This window comes from Rhinolophus sinicus, chromosome 2, assembly GCF_057876585.1.
Source record: "Rhinolophus sinicus isolate RSI-liver-muscle chromosome 2, RSI-T2T, whole genome shotgun sequence".
NCBI lineage: Eukaryota > Metazoa > Chordata > Mammalia > Chiroptera > Rhinolophidae > Rhinolophus > Rhinolophus sinicus.
In genome coordinates, this window is record NC_142502.1 from 72022835 (window position 1) to 72040077 (window position 17243).

At 36.9% G+C, this 17243-nt stretch overlaps 1 protein-coding gene across 1 annotated transcript; it reads left to right on the forward strand.

Moving 5' to 3' along the window:
- The first annotated feature begins 3370 nt into the window (after nucleotides 1-3370).
- On the forward strand, nucleotides 3371-8874 carry COX7A2 (cytochrome c oxidase subunit 7A2). The gene is made up of 4 exons (XM_019729607.3): nucleotides 3371-3526; nucleotides 4757-4846; nucleotides 7106-7190; nucleotides 8671-8874. Exons 1-4 carry the CDS (start codon nucleotides 3509-3511, stop codon nucleotides 8727-8729), a joined length of 252 nt encoding a protein of 83 aa, XP_019585166.1. The 5' UTR covers nucleotides 3371-3508; the 3' UTR covers nucleotides 8730-8874.
- Nucleotides 8875-17243: the final 8369 nt, after the last annotated feature.

Genomic DNA, 17243 nt, shown 5'->3' on the forward strand with positions numbered 1-17243 from the left:
GAAGTGTATTGAAATGCCACTTTCATCTAACTAGCAGTTTTTACACATTAAACTTCACATGAAGCTTTTCTATATTGTTTTTGTAAAACTGGAAGTGGGTTAAGCATGGTTCCAGAATTAAAATACACACATCCCAAGCACACAAAACTCTATTCTGGGGCGGCTGGATGGCTCAGTTGGTTAGAGCGTGAGCTCTCAACAAGGTTGCCGGTTCAATTCCTGCATAGGATGGTGGGCTGCACCCCCCTGCAACTAAAGATTGAGAACGGCAACTGGACTTGGAGATGAGCTGCACCCTCCACAACTGGCCCTGGAGAAACACACTGTTCCCCAATACTCCCCAATAATAATAATAATAAAACCTTCCGGTTTTCCTCTGCTTTTTGTTTATGGATGCTATAGACAGGATCAAAGTAAAGGTTGACATCTTGTTTTTTAAAGGAGAAAGGTTGAGTAACTTTGTGATTGGGTAACTTTGCATCAGTAATTGTGAAATAGTTCCGCTGAGTACTTTTATATCTGATTACCATAAACCTAGCTTATTGACAAGACTCAAGCTAACCATTACCTACCTCATATCTAAATGTACTGCCAGTTCTGTTGTAATATTCAAGAACCCTCTGAAGGAAGTATTTTTTCAAATGAAGAGCCATTGCTAATAATTTTTCTAATATTACAAAAGAACCTCATACTGATGTTTTGGAAAGGAACCTATTTTGAGAATAACTATCCTCAATGCATCCTGCTTCAGAGGATGCATTTACAAATCTGGTAACAAATTTCAAGTGTGCCTGAGAAGATCCAGTAAAGTTTGACGGGCACCCAGGCAAATTCAGCCTTTTTTTTTTTTTTCCTGTCAGGACAATCATAATTTGTAGAGCAAGAACAAGGAGACAATGAGTGAGGAAACTTGGGACTGAAAAAATGTTTGAAAAGAGTACAATGAATATTAAAGAATTTTTGAATTTTTATACTCAATAAAATAAGTCCATTTTTTTTTCAGCATATATACTATTCACTTAACCAAATACCTACTACATGCCAATTACTATTCTAGGTGCTGGGGATATAGCAGTGAACAAAATAGTTTTAAGCAGTCATTAAATTCTTAAAAGTATCACTGTTGTGTGCAAGATAAACTGAATAGAAGAGTAGAAGCAGGGAAACCAGATGAGGCTTTTTCAGTAATGCACGCAAGAGATGATGGCTTGGCGTGGAGTGGTGGTAGCAGTGTAGATAATGAGATGTGATCAGATTCACATATTTTGAAGGCGTAGCCAAGATTTTGGGGCTTGAAGAAAATTGCAGAGGAGAACTCTTAGAAATAGTGGAAAGAATTCCATTTTGGTTGTTAAGTTTGAGATGTTCATTAGACATCTAAGTGAAGATATCTGGAGTTAAAGGGAAAGGTCAGGGTGGAGAGTTGTCAGCACACAAATGGTGTTTCGTGGCATTGGATAAAATCACAAAATGGATAAATGTAGAACAAAAGGCGGTGTTCTGAAATGTAGAGATTGAGAGGATGAGGATCCAGGAAAGAAAACTATAAGTAGCAGCTGCTGAAATAGAACCATCTAGAGTAGTATATGGAAGCCACCTTAAGATGATGTTTCAAAGTACAGCGGACGTGTTATACTGTATTGCATTTATGGTTTATTTCCAAATAAAAAATTAGAAGTATATTTTGAGGGCGTGATCAAGCATGTTAAGTGTTGCCCATAGATGGAAAAGATGAAAATTGAGAGTGACAGTTTATTTGGCAACATAGAAGCTATTGGTGATTCTAATGAGCAGTAAAACCTGCCCAAAATGGGATTTTAAAAAAATTAGAAAAGGAAGGGAAGAGAAGTATAAGAAATCTTTTATTTTGAAGAAGAGAAATGGAATAGTAACTGAAATCAAAGGTTGGTTTGTTTAATTTGGGTATGTGTGTATATGTTGATGGAATGATCCAGTAAAGAAAGGAAATTACACTATGACATGCAAATAAGGATCTGCATCTACTTTAGGATCTATGAGTATTTTATGGGAGTCTTTGGGTTTTTTTGGAGAGCCATATGTGTTCTAGATCTATCACCCAATACTCATACACCACTAATTCACCTGTTAACAGTTTACCCCATTTAAGCAGTTCTCGGAGATTGGTAAGAAAATCAAATCTCTGTTCTTGAGAAGTTTACAATCTACTTGGCTAAATGGAAAAAATATAAGAGAGCACATACAATTTAACAAGTTCAAATTATAGATAGTCCACTTTTTAAAAATCTGTATGCTCCAGACATTGGTGCCTGGTAATTGTTCTCAAGGATTTGATTACAGTACATAATACCAAGGGGAAAATAAACGTAGTCCTCAGTTCCAATCCAGGGACCAGGTGAATTGGGTTATTTATAAACCTTGGTGAAGAAGAGAACTTGAACTGGGGACAAGTAACTTGGTGCGTCTAACCCTAAGGATGAGAAGAAATAATTTTAGTATTACTAATTTTTATTTACACATTTCACCTATGCTGAACCCATATGCCATCAGCTTTCATTTTAAATGACTGGAATAATTAGAAGTTTGTAAAAATGGGAAAAGATCTTTAGGGTAGATAGGTTTACATGTATACACAGTTGGGAATGGGCACAGAGATTAAAAACACTTGTAGCATTACATAAGCAAGATTGATGCAAGGTACACTGACAGCCTATCTGTATAATTGCTATGCCTAGCAACTCGTCATGGAAAATGTCCTGCTGGACCTGAGACAGCTGGACTTAAGATTTGCCATCCCATTTCATGTCCCCAATTAAAAATTTCCCCTCTTTTCAGCCTTTTCCCAGACACAAACTTGAAAACAGCTTCCACAATTTCAGGACACTGGAAGAGCTGCTTGTATGGGGAGTTCAGCATCCAAAGGTACAGGATAAAAATTGGTATCCCGACGTAGCTCTTTACAGCATTTTCTCAGCACAAGGAATAATAATGCCCTACCAGTTTCTTCGGTGGAGAAAAATGGTATCCGTGTAAGAGGAGATAGCTTTTTGTTTTGTATATTTCAGCCAGTTTCACAGCTTCTAGTTTGGCCAACCCATCAGCCTCTAAACAATGCTTTAAAGATTGCTTAGTTTTATGCCTTCTCATTCAAAATACAGACTGATTTTCTAGGATAGCCTGTCCTCACATTAATTTTATCTAAGCTAGGTAAAAGAGTACTTAATACGTCACTCCCACCTCTCTGGTCTCAAAAGTCGTTCGTTCCCACCCCAGCCTTAGCCGCCGGAATGACATCCGACTGGTCAGGCACTCAAGGGCCGTGAGGGCCGGCCGCCTAGAGCGGCCACATCCGCACTGCCGCTCTCGCTTGTCTTTCGCTCTCTATGGTTAGAGCAGTTCCCTCCTCCTCCCGGAAATATTGAGATCACTGACGCTCGCGCAATGCCAGAAGGTAGTTCCGGTTCCGGCGTGGCGATTTTCGTTCTCCGGTGATCAGTTGTCGCGGTTGGTGGGCAGTAACTGAGTCAATATGCTGCGGAATCTGCTGGTGAGGCCCCTCTCGGCTTTGCAGTGTTGATGTGGGGCGGGAGCGTTGGGAGCGGAGGCTAAGGGGCCGCGGCCAACCGAAAAGCCGAGCTAAGAGGGAAGAAGGGAGGAAGAGGGCGGCTTCTTAAGTCACCTTGCTCTGTGTCCTTTTCTACTGACTTTACTTTCCCTTTCCCCTCTCTCTAGGCTGTACTTGGTGGAGGTAGGGAGTAAAGAGGCTGGGAAGGTGACCAGAGGATTGTCGGGTAGACAAGCCTTGGTTTTGTTCGTCTCCACTCCTAACTATGAGGGTCATTGATGAGTTAGTTCAGTAGCTGTCATGTGAGTAAAACCCTGGTCCAGGTGGAATGTGCCCCTGTACTGAAAGGGTTTAAGTTTCTGTGGTTCTGAGCTTTTTGAGCATCAGAAGGCAGTTTAAAAATCAAAGTTGAATTTTGAGTGGGACTTGAGGAGCAGTCATGGCGGAAGTGTAGTTAGTGTTGATTCCTTCGGGCGGTTATGCAGTGACCTTCACACCTCCACTGAGCATGTGAAATATTTTCCTAAAATTTTGAAAAGAGAAGAAAAATGTAACACTGATTATTTTCCTTTTGTAATTACTCAATAAGGCTTTCCTTAGTTTCTTGGTATATCATTTATTTTATAAAGTGGAGCACTTCACCTGATAATGTTTATTTCATTATTTAATTCAATTGGATATACGAGTATAATGCAAGTCTCTTTTTAAAAAGATTTGCACATTAGCGTTTAAGGAAAAATCTAAAGAGGGAAGCATTTTAGTTAAGTAGGAATCATGCGAGTTTATTTGTTATCGAGTAATAGATGTTTAATAATATGGTAGGATGTTAAATGAAAACCTGAGCTTAGTGTATTTTGTAACCATTTTTATTTTTGTAATACCTGTATGTCAATATGTTTTCCTCAAAGATTGTATAATGGTACTGGTTTCAATTTAGGTAAAGATCCTGGTGGTTGTTTTTTTGTTTTGCTCAGAATCAGCATGAATTGCTTCTTGAATGTGCTTTTTGGAGACTGCAGAATATAATACAAAGAGCAGTGGATGACCAACATATTGGAAAACCTGGATGTTAGTTTATAACTTTATTACTGACAAATTGGATGTTTTAACTCAGTTTCCATCTTTTATAATTTTGAAGATTGAACATGGTTGGTTTTGAAGGTTTCTTTAAGCCATAAGTCTATTTAATATGTATGGATTTTTCCATTTCAGGCTCTTCGCCAGGTTACCCAGAGGACCATAAGTACTGCTTCACGCAGGCAGATTGAAAATAAAGTTCCAGAGAAACAAAAGCTATTTCAGGTACTGAAATATTTCATAAGAGATTGTTACTTGCAATGATAGGATTACCAAAAGGTAGAGATAAAAATTAAATAAATCTGGAGATGTCTGATTATTAGTGATCCTATTGTATTAGCAAAAAATAATAAGAAACTGCCCATTGACAGCTAACTGGGCATTTGCTATATCCAGGAGGCCCTTAAGAAAGCAGAATAAATGAGGGCTAAGGTGTATAGATAGGTCCATGACACTTTCTTTGGATGGTTTACTTTCTTTGGACATACTCTTTGGAGTAGTTGCATAGGAATAGACAAATAGACCAAAGAAAGGGCCCAGAAATACATACATACATACATACATACATACATATATATACACACACACACACATACATATATGTATATATGTATATATAATATATATGTTAAAGGTGTTATTTCACATCAGTGGAAAAAAAATACAATAAATTGGTATTAGAAGAATTGGCTGACTATTTTAAAGAAAGTAAAGTTAGATCCCTTCTATATTGTATATAAAAGATAAATTGTAACTATAACTGTTTCTCAAAAAATTAGAAGAAAACGTAGGAGATATTTCTTTCCCCTCACCCCAGTTTTGTTGAGATATGATTCACAAATAAAAATTGTATGTATTAAAGATTATACCTGTTTTTTTTTATGGTGTACAATCTGATGTGTAATGTATCTGTGAATGATTATCACAGTCAAGTTATTAACACATCCATCACCTCACATAGTTACTTTTTTGTGTGGCTGTTGTAAAAGCACTTGAGATCTACTCTCTTAGCAAATTTCAAGTTTACAGTACAGTATTAACTACTGTAATCATCACAGGAGAATATTTCTTATAATCTTAGAGATGGGGGAGACTTCCTGAGGAAGTTTTTATAAAGCCTACAAGCGGTAAAGGAGAAAAATTGCAAGGTTTGGTGACATAAAAATTTTAAATGCAGTTATGGTTACAGAGACAAGCAAATAGCAAATTTTAAAAATATAGCAAATGTCAATCTCAGTATACAAAGAGCTCCTACAAATCAATAAAAAATGCAAATTAAAATTATAAGTTAATATTTTTTCCCTATTGTTAAAATTTTAGAAAGATTTAAAATAGGTAATGTTAGCCAAGTGAGGTACATAGGAACATTCATATATGATACTTTTAATAACATTCTAGGTAGTAGTATAATTGGTACAGAAGTTTTAGAGGATATTTGCAAGTTTCATTAAAAACAAATCACATATTCTGTCATCTAGGACTCCGATTTTTAAGAATCTTTCCTATAGAAATAGTAGCATAAGTATTTAAAAATAGGAAAGAGGCTATTCATTTTGTAATTTCAATATCAAAATACCCCAATAACTTAAATAACCATTAATAGAGGACTGACTAACTAGATTATGATGTTTTTGCACAGTGGAGTGCTAGTAGATATTAAAAAGAACAAGGTAGGTTTAAATGGGCTAACAGAAAATGGTTTTAAAGATAGCTTTGAGTGAAAAAAATATATGGCAGACCATTATATAGCATAGTCTCATTTTGTATGTTAAACACAAATGTATATAAATTAGAAGATAGGACAATATAAGCATTAATAAAGCTTTAAGGCTATATACCATGCTGTTAATAGTGGTTTCTTTATGAGCAGCGACTTAGTGGGACAGAGTAGTTTACCTTTATAAGTAATTAGGTTATCAATGATTTTTAAAATTTTATTGTGATCTCTGGTTGTTTGCAAATAAAATTTCAAGTAATTAAAAAGATTGGATCATTAATACTACGTAGAAATAAAATAGCAATATTTAACAGGTATATTAAATATCTAATTTATGCCAGGTACTGGACTAGGTGTAATTCAGGGTTATAAACCAAAACATCCTTTCCATTTTCTAAAGAAAAAAAATCGTCCCTGTGAGTAAATCTAAAGTGTGATGATTACTAATATTTTTAATAATTAAGTTGATTAACTTAATGAGTATATTTTTATAGCTTTAAAATTTATAATTTATATGTTCCTTGGGAACATCTTTATTGGATCTCACATTAACTTTAAAAGAAGGAATGTTGACTTTAGAAGTTCTTATTTTAAAAGTAGTAGTAGTATTAGTAGTAATAAAAAATCAGGAAAATTGTAGTTCTTTTTAATTTTTTTATTTAAAATATTTTAATTCCAGGGGTTTAAGGAGCCACTTAATGAAATGGATTAGTCTTTTGAACTTAGTTTGAAATAAATGACGTGTATTATTATTTTTTTTAACCTAGGAGGATAATGGAATTCCAGTGCATCTAAAAGGTGGGGTAGCTGATGCCCTCCTGTATAGAGCTACCATGTTTCTTACAGTTGGCGGTAAGATATTTGGAATGCTTGGTTTATAGAAAAGTAATAGTAAGGATAACTAACAATTTCATTGCCTTTATTATACCAGTATTTTTTTTAATATTAATGTTTTAAATTTATTGGGGTGACATTCATTAATAAGATTATGTATGTTTCAAGTGTACAATTCTGTAATAATGTCATCTGTATATTGCATGATGTTATGCCAGTATTTTAATACAGGCAGCCTGTCCCCAGAATCTGAGATCTTACTGCTTTGCATATAAGGATTCAAGAGGGTGATTGATACATATTGTGTAAGAGCATTTTAGTGTCTTTAAAAAAACAAACCAATAAAGTTTGATGATTATCTCGTGATAGAAGTGGCTTTCCATTGAGCTACTGGTGGCCCCGCAGGCATTTGGAGGAACCAAAGATAACCACTCTACCCCCATCTCCTATAACTGGCTTTTTAACATGTTGACTGCAATGCATAATAAAAACACATTTTTATTATGACAGAAACAAAACCTATACAGATCAATACTATTACTATACACAAAATGCTTTGACATTTTTTCTGTGGATTGGGCAGGTCCATTGGTCAGTATTAGCAATGGAATACACAAATTGGTATACTAGGAGCAAAGTTAGGAATTTGAATGATTGCTCTCTGGGGAAGGAAGGGAAGCTATCAGAGTGATTACTGTGTGCTCATCCGATTGATAGAATGCCACATACTATAGATTTCTGTCACCCTTGTATTAAGTCTGTCATATGTCTTCATTTTAAGATGAAGAAATTATGTTAATTACCCAAGGTAATACTGCTTCTGTGTGGAAAAGCTGGTATTTAAACCCTAATGATAAAGCCCCCCACACATGCCAACGTGCCTTTTTAGGTGTGAATTGAATACAGTGAAGAGGCTTTTATGGATAAAGACAATAACCAGATAGTGACACTTGGGCTTTTGTAAGATAAAGTCCTAAATACTTTTTGGCCTGATGTGTCTGTTTCTTAGATATTCTGGTAATTAGTTTAAAATTTCCAGTTATTAGCTATTCTTATATTAAATTTGATTATTTTAAAATTATGTCACTCTTCCTTGATTTTATTGATAACACACTTTGGGAAGGCTTGCATATTTTGATTTCTTTATTGGCTTTTGAATCATTCTTAGCGTTTCTCAGGCAATCTTAGGTTAGTATGGAAATAATCTTTATATATGTTCTTAATCTTATTTAAAACTTTCACATGTTATTAAGTTGACAAATACATTATAGTGCTACATCTAACACTTTCTATAGAAGTTAATTAATATTGAAACTAGGCTAAATGTATTTATATATATTTTAAATTTTGCCAGTACCTATCAACATACTTTTTAATATTTCCATAAAAGTATTCTTATTGCCAGTCTTTATCTTACAACTTTTAGCTGGAATATAAGGTTTATACATTTAAATCTTAGAATTTCTTGTAAGTTCTTTTATTTCTTTTTATTTTTTAGGAACAGCATATGCCATATATCAACTGGCTATGGCTTCACTTCCCAAGAAGCAGGATTGACTTCAGTTCATCCTCCCAGCAATTAGCTGGTTCAATTTCATTCAGTTCTCTGTGGACCAGTAAGCTGATAAATAAGAGTTCTTCTTTGGGGATCAATATTTATTGACTTGTACTAACTGCCACCAATAAAGCAGTCTGTACCATGCTTTGTCTTATTTTATCACTGTAGCATATATATACCAATAATTTAGCTTTTGGTCAGTCTTACAAATTTTAGGTAAGGATCAAAAATGACTCTTTTCTGTAAGGCTGTATAAAGTACCGTTGTGACGTTATTTTAGCAAAGTGTTATTTTTAGCATCTGGGCATATTGCAAATTATTATACAGCTTTAATTGGTCTTCAGCTTTAATTGAGCTTGACCCTTGAAGATCCCTCCCCCCACTATACTATATCTTGGGATCTGCTAAAACCTGAGGTTAGTGGAAGCAGGTTGGTTTTGGCTCATGGGGTTTAAGTTTGTTTTTTTTACTCTCCCTCTTAGCTATGTGAGTGTACATTTAAATATTGGATGTATTCCACAGTTTAGAATTAGGCTTTAGTAGAGTAGCTGTAAAATAATAGAGTATTCTTTTTTTCACACTCAGAATGGGTTTCTATTGTGTTACTTTAATCCATAACATAAAGTATAACTTTCCTTAAATACTTAGTTCATTTCTAAAAGTTATCTTCCGGGGGGGACTTAAAGAGTTAGACTTTGTCATCTGTATAAGGTATACATTTGTAACACTAGGTGATGATTAGAGTCTGGGTGCATCAGATCTAGGGGAAATCTATGAGTAACGTTTTTATAAACTCTAATTTCTGGATAATATTGAGTAAAGTGGTATATATATTTTTTAATTGAGTCAAATCTGAAAGAGCCAAGCTAAGCCTTTTCCTATTAAGACATTGAGGCTGGGTACAAATCCATCTCAAAAGAGCTAATAGAGATTTTTCAGCCTTAACTCTTGAAGGCTGGAAATGGTCTTGGTAGCCGTATTATAAAATCTGCCACTAAATTTATGAATGTGCCAAACCTCTGACAGGATCTTATTAATAACATCAGCAGAGAACACTGCTTTTGGAGGGAGTGAAATACCATTACACATTCCTAAATGCTGAAAAAGTTCTTAAGGTGGTCTGGAATCTAGTTCAATTCTGTGATTCAGAGCTAAACAGCAACCTCTATAATATTTTGAAGTGCTTTTATGCCATGGTTTGAGAGGGACTGTTGTGTAGTAAAAAGGAAAAAACAGCTCGATGTCCTCTACAGCCTTCATGTGCTGATATTATGAGAGGTACTTTACTATTTCTGGTGCAACCTAGTGAGGCAATTTATAAAACATTTTTTTCATGCCAAAATGTTCTGTTTGGGGTATGTTAACATGGCAAGTTTGGATAAAGCAAAAATAGGTTAAATGCTTAAGATACTTAAAGGTTTTTTGCTAAGATTAAATATTGCCTAAAATTCTGCATTGCAAGCAGGGGTGGAGATAGGGAGGTGGGTGAGGAGCAAGGTAGCAGGAGACAATTTGCTGAATAGAATCCTGTGAAAGTGTCTGCTTCACTTAGCTTTAGTAAGAGAGAGATTACTATAGATGGATTTCAAAGGCTAACCAAAAGTCCATAGAACAGAGTCCTTAAGAAATACTTATTGAAAATGTGCCCTTCAGGAAACAAAATAACCATCATTCCAATCTCCTTTTTATCTTTACCATACAACAGTATTCTTTTAAGAGTAGTAGTATCTGTTACTAAATAGAAATTTCATATTGATGTTATCTCAATATAAACACCGTGGGAGATATATTTAAGTAAAATTTTACTATAGTTAGTACTGCGCACAAAATTACACTTGTATTCTGTAGCTCTTCTAGATGAAGTTAAACGGTATTTATAGATGAGAAAGCTAAAGCTTGGAGAGGGCATGCACTTTACCCAAAGCTACAAATAAATGGCAGCACAAGATTTGAAATCCAGTTTTATCTGATTCTTAAAGTTCATGTTCTTTCTAGTATATTTCATCTTACCAGGTGTTTAATTAAATATCGACTGGCATAGCTTCAGTATACTGTTAATAGCAGTGTGTGAAAATCTGAATACCCTACAGACTTCTATCTCTTGTACATCAAGCTTAAAAGAGTGATGAGCACAATCCTCAGTTCCATTATTCAGTTTCACATTGATCTCTATACATAATTTGTAATCTAGCTGCCTATGTAACATTTATCTCTTCCACTTTCTGTTGGAAATCCAAGCTCTGCGCTCTGATCCCTGACCATAGAGCTCTGCTGCTGCTTGGTGCATGCAGAGTCATTCTTGACATCCTGGGAAAGCTCAGATTCTGCTGGAACCTTTGACATTCTTCCCTTTGCTCCCAGTATTCCCCATACTCATCTGCAAGAGTTTCATCCCTTTGAATCTGAATTCAAATTTGAGTTATAATTGTTGATGAGACTGGGAACCAGTTATAGCATTGTAGTGAATCACTCAGATGATGGAGTTAGAAGAAGACCCAGCTTTCAGCCTTGGATTGCCGTGGGTAGCTACCCTTGCTAAGCCTGTACCCTTATCTGTATAAACGTAATAGTACCTAGAACACATCAGTAGTTACTCTAATGCATGTAAAGCACAAAAGGATGGTTTCTGACACGTACCAAGTGTGCAATAAATGTTAGGTACTTATGTTGTAGCTCAGAGAAGGAACTGTATCTTTTCAACTCATATCCCTATGGACGTGGCACAGAGCAGGGGCTATGACCTGGTCAGGGCTAGTAGAGCAGGTTCAGTTTCATCCATGTCCTAGGTGACTTCTGTCTTTTGGCTCTGCTAGCCTTAGTGTATGGCTTTCACTCCTTGTAGGATGGCTGCTGCAACTCCAGCTATATTGTTTTCCTGCAGGTAGAAGGACTGGTGAAAGACAACATGCTAAAAATAAGTGAGCTCTCCTGAGGAGCTTCAGAAACTCCGTGAAGTCCCACAAAAAGACTTCAGTTTAGGCCAGACCTTTGTCACGGTCATGCTTGGATTCAAGGAGGCCAAGAAATGTCTCAGCTGGGCATATTGCAAAACAAAATTAGAGTTCTATTTAGTACGACAGGGAGACTGGATATTGAGCTGGCAACTAACAGTCTTTCCCCCAGCCAGTTTGTTTTTTAAAAGAATGAAATCAACACTGGAGGAGATAGGACCTAGAAGCATTTTGGTTCCAAGCTCTGCTCATTTCTGAAGCCCGTTCTTAGGCTTGGTTGCATTCCGTTGGCCAATGATTTTGCTGTTTTGCTTAAGTTAGTTCAGGTTTGTCATCCAGAAACCACCCAAAGCAGGATTTCCTGTTCCCCACATATACCATCTAATAAAACCACAGCTCTACCATTTATCCTAAACAGTAGTTAGGTGCTTAATAAGTGGTAGCCATTACTGGTTTCTCTTAGCAGGAATGTTTCAAAAACATTTACTTGTGGTAAAAAGGCAAAAGGTTAATAGCGAATGTAAGAATGATAAAAACCAGAATTATGATAACTGCTCTAGCCAGTTTGCTTCAGTGTTTGCAGAACACTTCCTGCTGTTTGAGATAGTTATGCACAAGTTCCCCAAAGCCAGCAATTTCACAGGCATCTAGCTTAGGATTCCCTCTTCCTGGTTGCTGGTATGCGTCCATGTGTAGAGTAACGTCTTGTTATCCCGTACCTACTGTGTGCCAGACACTACTGTAGGTACCTGGGAATCACAGGTGAACAAAGTATGCAGTTCTTAGTGAGGTGTGGCAGGGAAGACAGTTAATAAAATATAAAAATAAATTGTACAGTGTGTTAGAAGGTAATAAGTTCCATGGGAGAAAAGAGACTGTAGGTGAGGGAGCTAGTCAATCAGATAGATAGGAAAAAGACGTTATAGGGAGAGGCAACAACTTAGAGCAAATGCCCGAAGGCACCTGGCATGTTCAAGGGACAGGAAGGCAAGAGCAGTTATGGCTGACTGTGTGAGGGAGATGTCACAGGTAAGGAGGGAACCACACCAAGGAGGGCTTATGAGCTATTTGTAATGACTGGCTTTTACTCTAAGTGATGGGGAGCCATTGCAGGGTTTCTCACAGAAGAGACTCACATGTTTTAAAGAGGATTATCTTGGCAGTCATGTTGAAATAGACCATAGGGGACCCAGGGTAGAAGCAAGCAGACCCACTAAGAAGCCTGCTGCAGCAATCCAGGTGAGAAATGATGGAGGCAAAGAACAGGTGTTGGCCATGGAGGCAATGAAAGATTATGAAGATAGGAGAGTATCAACCACCTAGACCTTGCCCTTGTTCGTCTGTTTGTCCATCCATCCATCCATCCATCCATCCATCCATCCATCCATCCATCCATCCAACAAAGCCTACTTTGTGTAAGGCACTGTTCTAGGCTCTGAGAATACAGCAGTGAACTAGACCAGCAAGCTCTTTCAAGGAGCTTACATTCTAGTCAATGGAGATAGACAAGTAAATAAATTCATAAGCACAATAATGGTCTACAGTGGGAACTGCCATAAAGGAAGCACCAGTGTGAGTGTGATCTCTTAGGAAAAATGGTGGCGGGGAAGCTAGAAAAAGCCTCAGAGGAAATGACATTTGAACTGAGACCAGGGGAAAAAAAAAAAAAAAAAAGCCAGCTGTGCTAAAAGGAGAAAAGCATTGCAGGGAAAGGGAAATTGCTTTGCATGGTTAAATTACAGAAACACCAGTGTTGATGGAACATAGGGAGCTGGAGAAAGAAAGCAGCAATTGTTATCTCTTCCCCAGAGACTAGCACAACAAATGGCCGTATCCCTGCACACAGGGTCTAGATTGACCTTTTCTTGTTTCATAATAATATGCGTCACAGTCTGATAACTATAGTATTTTATTGATTTAATAAGAAACTTAAACTAACGTGGACATTCTATCCCAACTAGTTGTTACTATTATTAGCAAGAACGAGAAGCTGAGGGAATAGAGTTAGCGAGAAATCAAACAGCAGTTATTTTGAACTAGGTTTCAATTAATAGTAATAACAACTGGTCTTATTCTGAAACCAATTTTTTAATCTGCTGTGTACCATGTTACTTCCTAGATGAGGAAAGAAGAAAGAATACTAGTTAGGACAACTTTACTGGTTGGTTCCATCACAGACTTTATTCTGTTAGCTTACTGTTGTATCATTGCTTGTGTTTGGTAAATCTTCATCTCAATGACTGGCAATTTCTGATTCTCTCTTCTCTCTTGATTCCCGTGAAGCTGGCCACCTATCTGTTTTGATTGCCTATCTCTATTGAAATTATAGTTTTACAGCTGCTACTTATCTTTTTTTTTTTTAAGCAACTAATTCAAGTCAAGGATGTATTTTGAAGGACGTATCTCATTTATAAGGAAAACCAATCAAAACCTAACACGTTCTAAAGTTTTATCCTAGTATAATATGCTAGAAACATGATTAATTACAATTAGGCTGCTTGGAAACTGGAGAACTGTCTATTGAGACTGATTTCAAAGCATATGTAAAGTGCTAGAGTAAGAAATTCATATTAGGTTTTGAAGCCTCAGTGTTAGAAGTGTGTGTGTGTGTGTGTGTGTGTGTGTGTGTACATGTTGTTTCTTTGACCTCCTTTATTGACCTCTTATTGGAGGCCGTCATCTTTCCTCTGGGGAGTTGCTAAAAAAATGCTCTCCTGGCATTATTCTGATGATTAAAGGCCGATGTCCTTGTTTGGCTTTATTACATCTCTTCCAGATCCATTTTGCCTCAATTAATGCACTTAGCTAAAACATTCATGGCCATTAATATTGGATGCTCTCTACCCATAGTTCTTTTTCTTAAAACAGTATCTGCTTTGGGAAAATGTGATTGTGACCATTTCTGTCACAAAAACATATCTTTACAGTTTGGTCATTTTTCCACCTTGATTCTATCCAAATGATTATCAAAATAATTTTTCTTTAAAAACAGGTTTCTTCCCACTTGGAAGAATAGTTGGAACGTAGTAAGAATAAATAGACCAGAAACCCTGTCATGGATGAGGAGCTTGGAGTCCCTTTTTTGTTTTCCTCTGTCCATATTTATCAGTAACAGTGTAGACAAAGAGCAACTAACAGAATCCCTTTACAGGACTGAAGATAGAAAAGCAAACAAAATTAAACAGAAGATACATTTTTCAAGAAGTAATTTTGAATATCAGTATATTTTTCAAGTTTTAAAATATACCTTATGCTCATTTCCCAAAGACAGCAGCATAGCTTAAATAATAAATTTGTGATAATTGGTCTTGAAGTCAAACTTTTTAACTAGTAGAAATGGGTTCTTATTATAGATGATTATTAAGCATGCTGAAAACAAAAAATGACTATGTATAGAATGCCTAATAACTAGAATGCATAAATTGTAGTACTATTTCAGAAACATTTTCTTAGTAATTCATGCATAGTAAGTAAAAAAGGAATAAAGGATTCTTCTGACGACGTTCTCACTTCGTTCCGTGTGTAAGTACCTGGAGCACAGGAGTGCTTTTAGGACTCGCCCCACCACTTGTCTCAGCTCATCCTTTCAGAACCCCTTCTTCAGCATGGCAGAAATGTGTCCTCTGGCAACCCGTACTTCCGAGCTTTACCACCTGTGTCCGTCAGCTCAGGCTGCTGTAACAAAATACCACAGACTGGCTGGCTTCGGCAACAGGAATTTCCTTTCTCACAGTTCTGGAGGTGAGAAGTTCAAGATCAGGGTGACTGCCAGTTCAGTTCCTGGTGAGAGCCCTCTTCCTGGCTTGCAGATGTTGCCTTCTTGCTACATCCTCACAAGCCTTTACCTCCGTGGCATGGAAAGAGAGCTCTGATGCCTCGTCTTCTTATAAGGACACGGATATATTGGGTTAAGGAAGGCCCAACTCTTATAACGTCATTTAACCTTAATTACCTCTGTATAAGGACCCCGTCTCCAAATATAGTAACAGGGAGGGTTAGGGCTTCAACCTATGAATTTTGAGGAGACAACACCTGAAAGAAAATGAAAGTTATATTTGCTCCCACATTCAAAAATTTCAAGAAAAGGCTTTGACTGGCCCAGGATCCATCAACTGAAAGGCACTATCATTGGCCCAGTTTGTTTCAGGGCCTACTCCTCGCCAATATATAGCTGCTTCTATTTAAGGAGCTAATGCGCTGAAGAGTTTTTCACAGGTTAAACAGATTTACAATACTATATGCACTGGTGTGTTCAATCAGGAGTGAGTAGGTGTTAAGCATACATAAAAAATGTGTTCCTTTGTTTTTCAAGAGTAACAGTAAGTTGGAAAATACCTTGGTTGATGAGAAAAACAAGTTAATTCTAGAAATGCAGGATATTCTGCTCAATATTTTAATGGCAAGAGAAATAGAAATTCTGAAATGTAAGGGACCTGTAATTTATGATATTTTGGCATCTGAAGATCCATTGCAACAGTTCTTGATTTTTTTGATGAGGTGCTACTGAGGGCAGGAGGAGATATGATTTAGGCAGTTGCATTTAAGATTGACTAGTGCGGAGATAAAACAGCTAATGAGGAGGATATTAAAATAGACTAAGCAAGATTTTTTAGATACTGAGGGCAGTGAATTGTCCTCTTGAATGAGAGTAAGATGGCAGGCGGTGCTAATAAGGATATTAATAATAACCAATGTCTTTATGTTTTGTGTGAGAAGCAGAAAAACTGCTACAAAGAGAGCAGAATTAAGAGAAGAATGGGTAAATTTGTAAACAGGGTCAGTGGCATTTTTCTTAGATTTCTGCTTTCAATAATCAGAAGAAAAATTGGAAGTGGAGATGCTTTAGGACTAGAAGTTATAATTTACAGTTGCAGCATTTTTCTTCAAGAAGTTGACCTAACTTCCAAGACACTCCCATTTAAGAATATGAGAAGAGTAGAACAGAGAAGAGCTGCTCAGGAGACATGAGGTGGTTAATGCTGTGTCGTGTTAGTTACGCTGAAGGTCACACCCACTTGGGAGCCAGTCGAGGTCACATTTACCTTAGTGTCCAAATAACCATGATTCTGAGCATCCCTTGTCCACACAAAAACACCGCTATCCTTCAATGTGTCCGAGTTCATTTTTGTGAGTCATCAGCATATCACATATGCCCAGGAACATGATTCTCCACATTCCTCCCTTCTTCCCTTCTTGTCATACTGCTTCACCAACATCCTGAGAAGTCAACTCAGCCAGGCACTGTTCGAAGATTCTGTCTTCGAATTCTCCCAAATCTACCCTTCCCGGCATTGCAGGGCAGAACTGGTATGTATGGGGAAAGGGGCAGCACATTCCCTTTAGTTATTCATTCAACAAACATTGAAATGTCTATGAACCCGGCAAGTTTCTAGGCTCTGAGGTATACATACATCCATAAACAAGACAGACCAAATCCCTGCTCTGAATGAGTCATATACGGAGCTATGCTTCCTCAGCAAGGCCTGCAGACCAATTCTGGAGGCCAGAGTGTTGCTAAGTTTCTAGTGACTCTGGCAGTTTCAGCTTTGGGCTCCTGTGAGC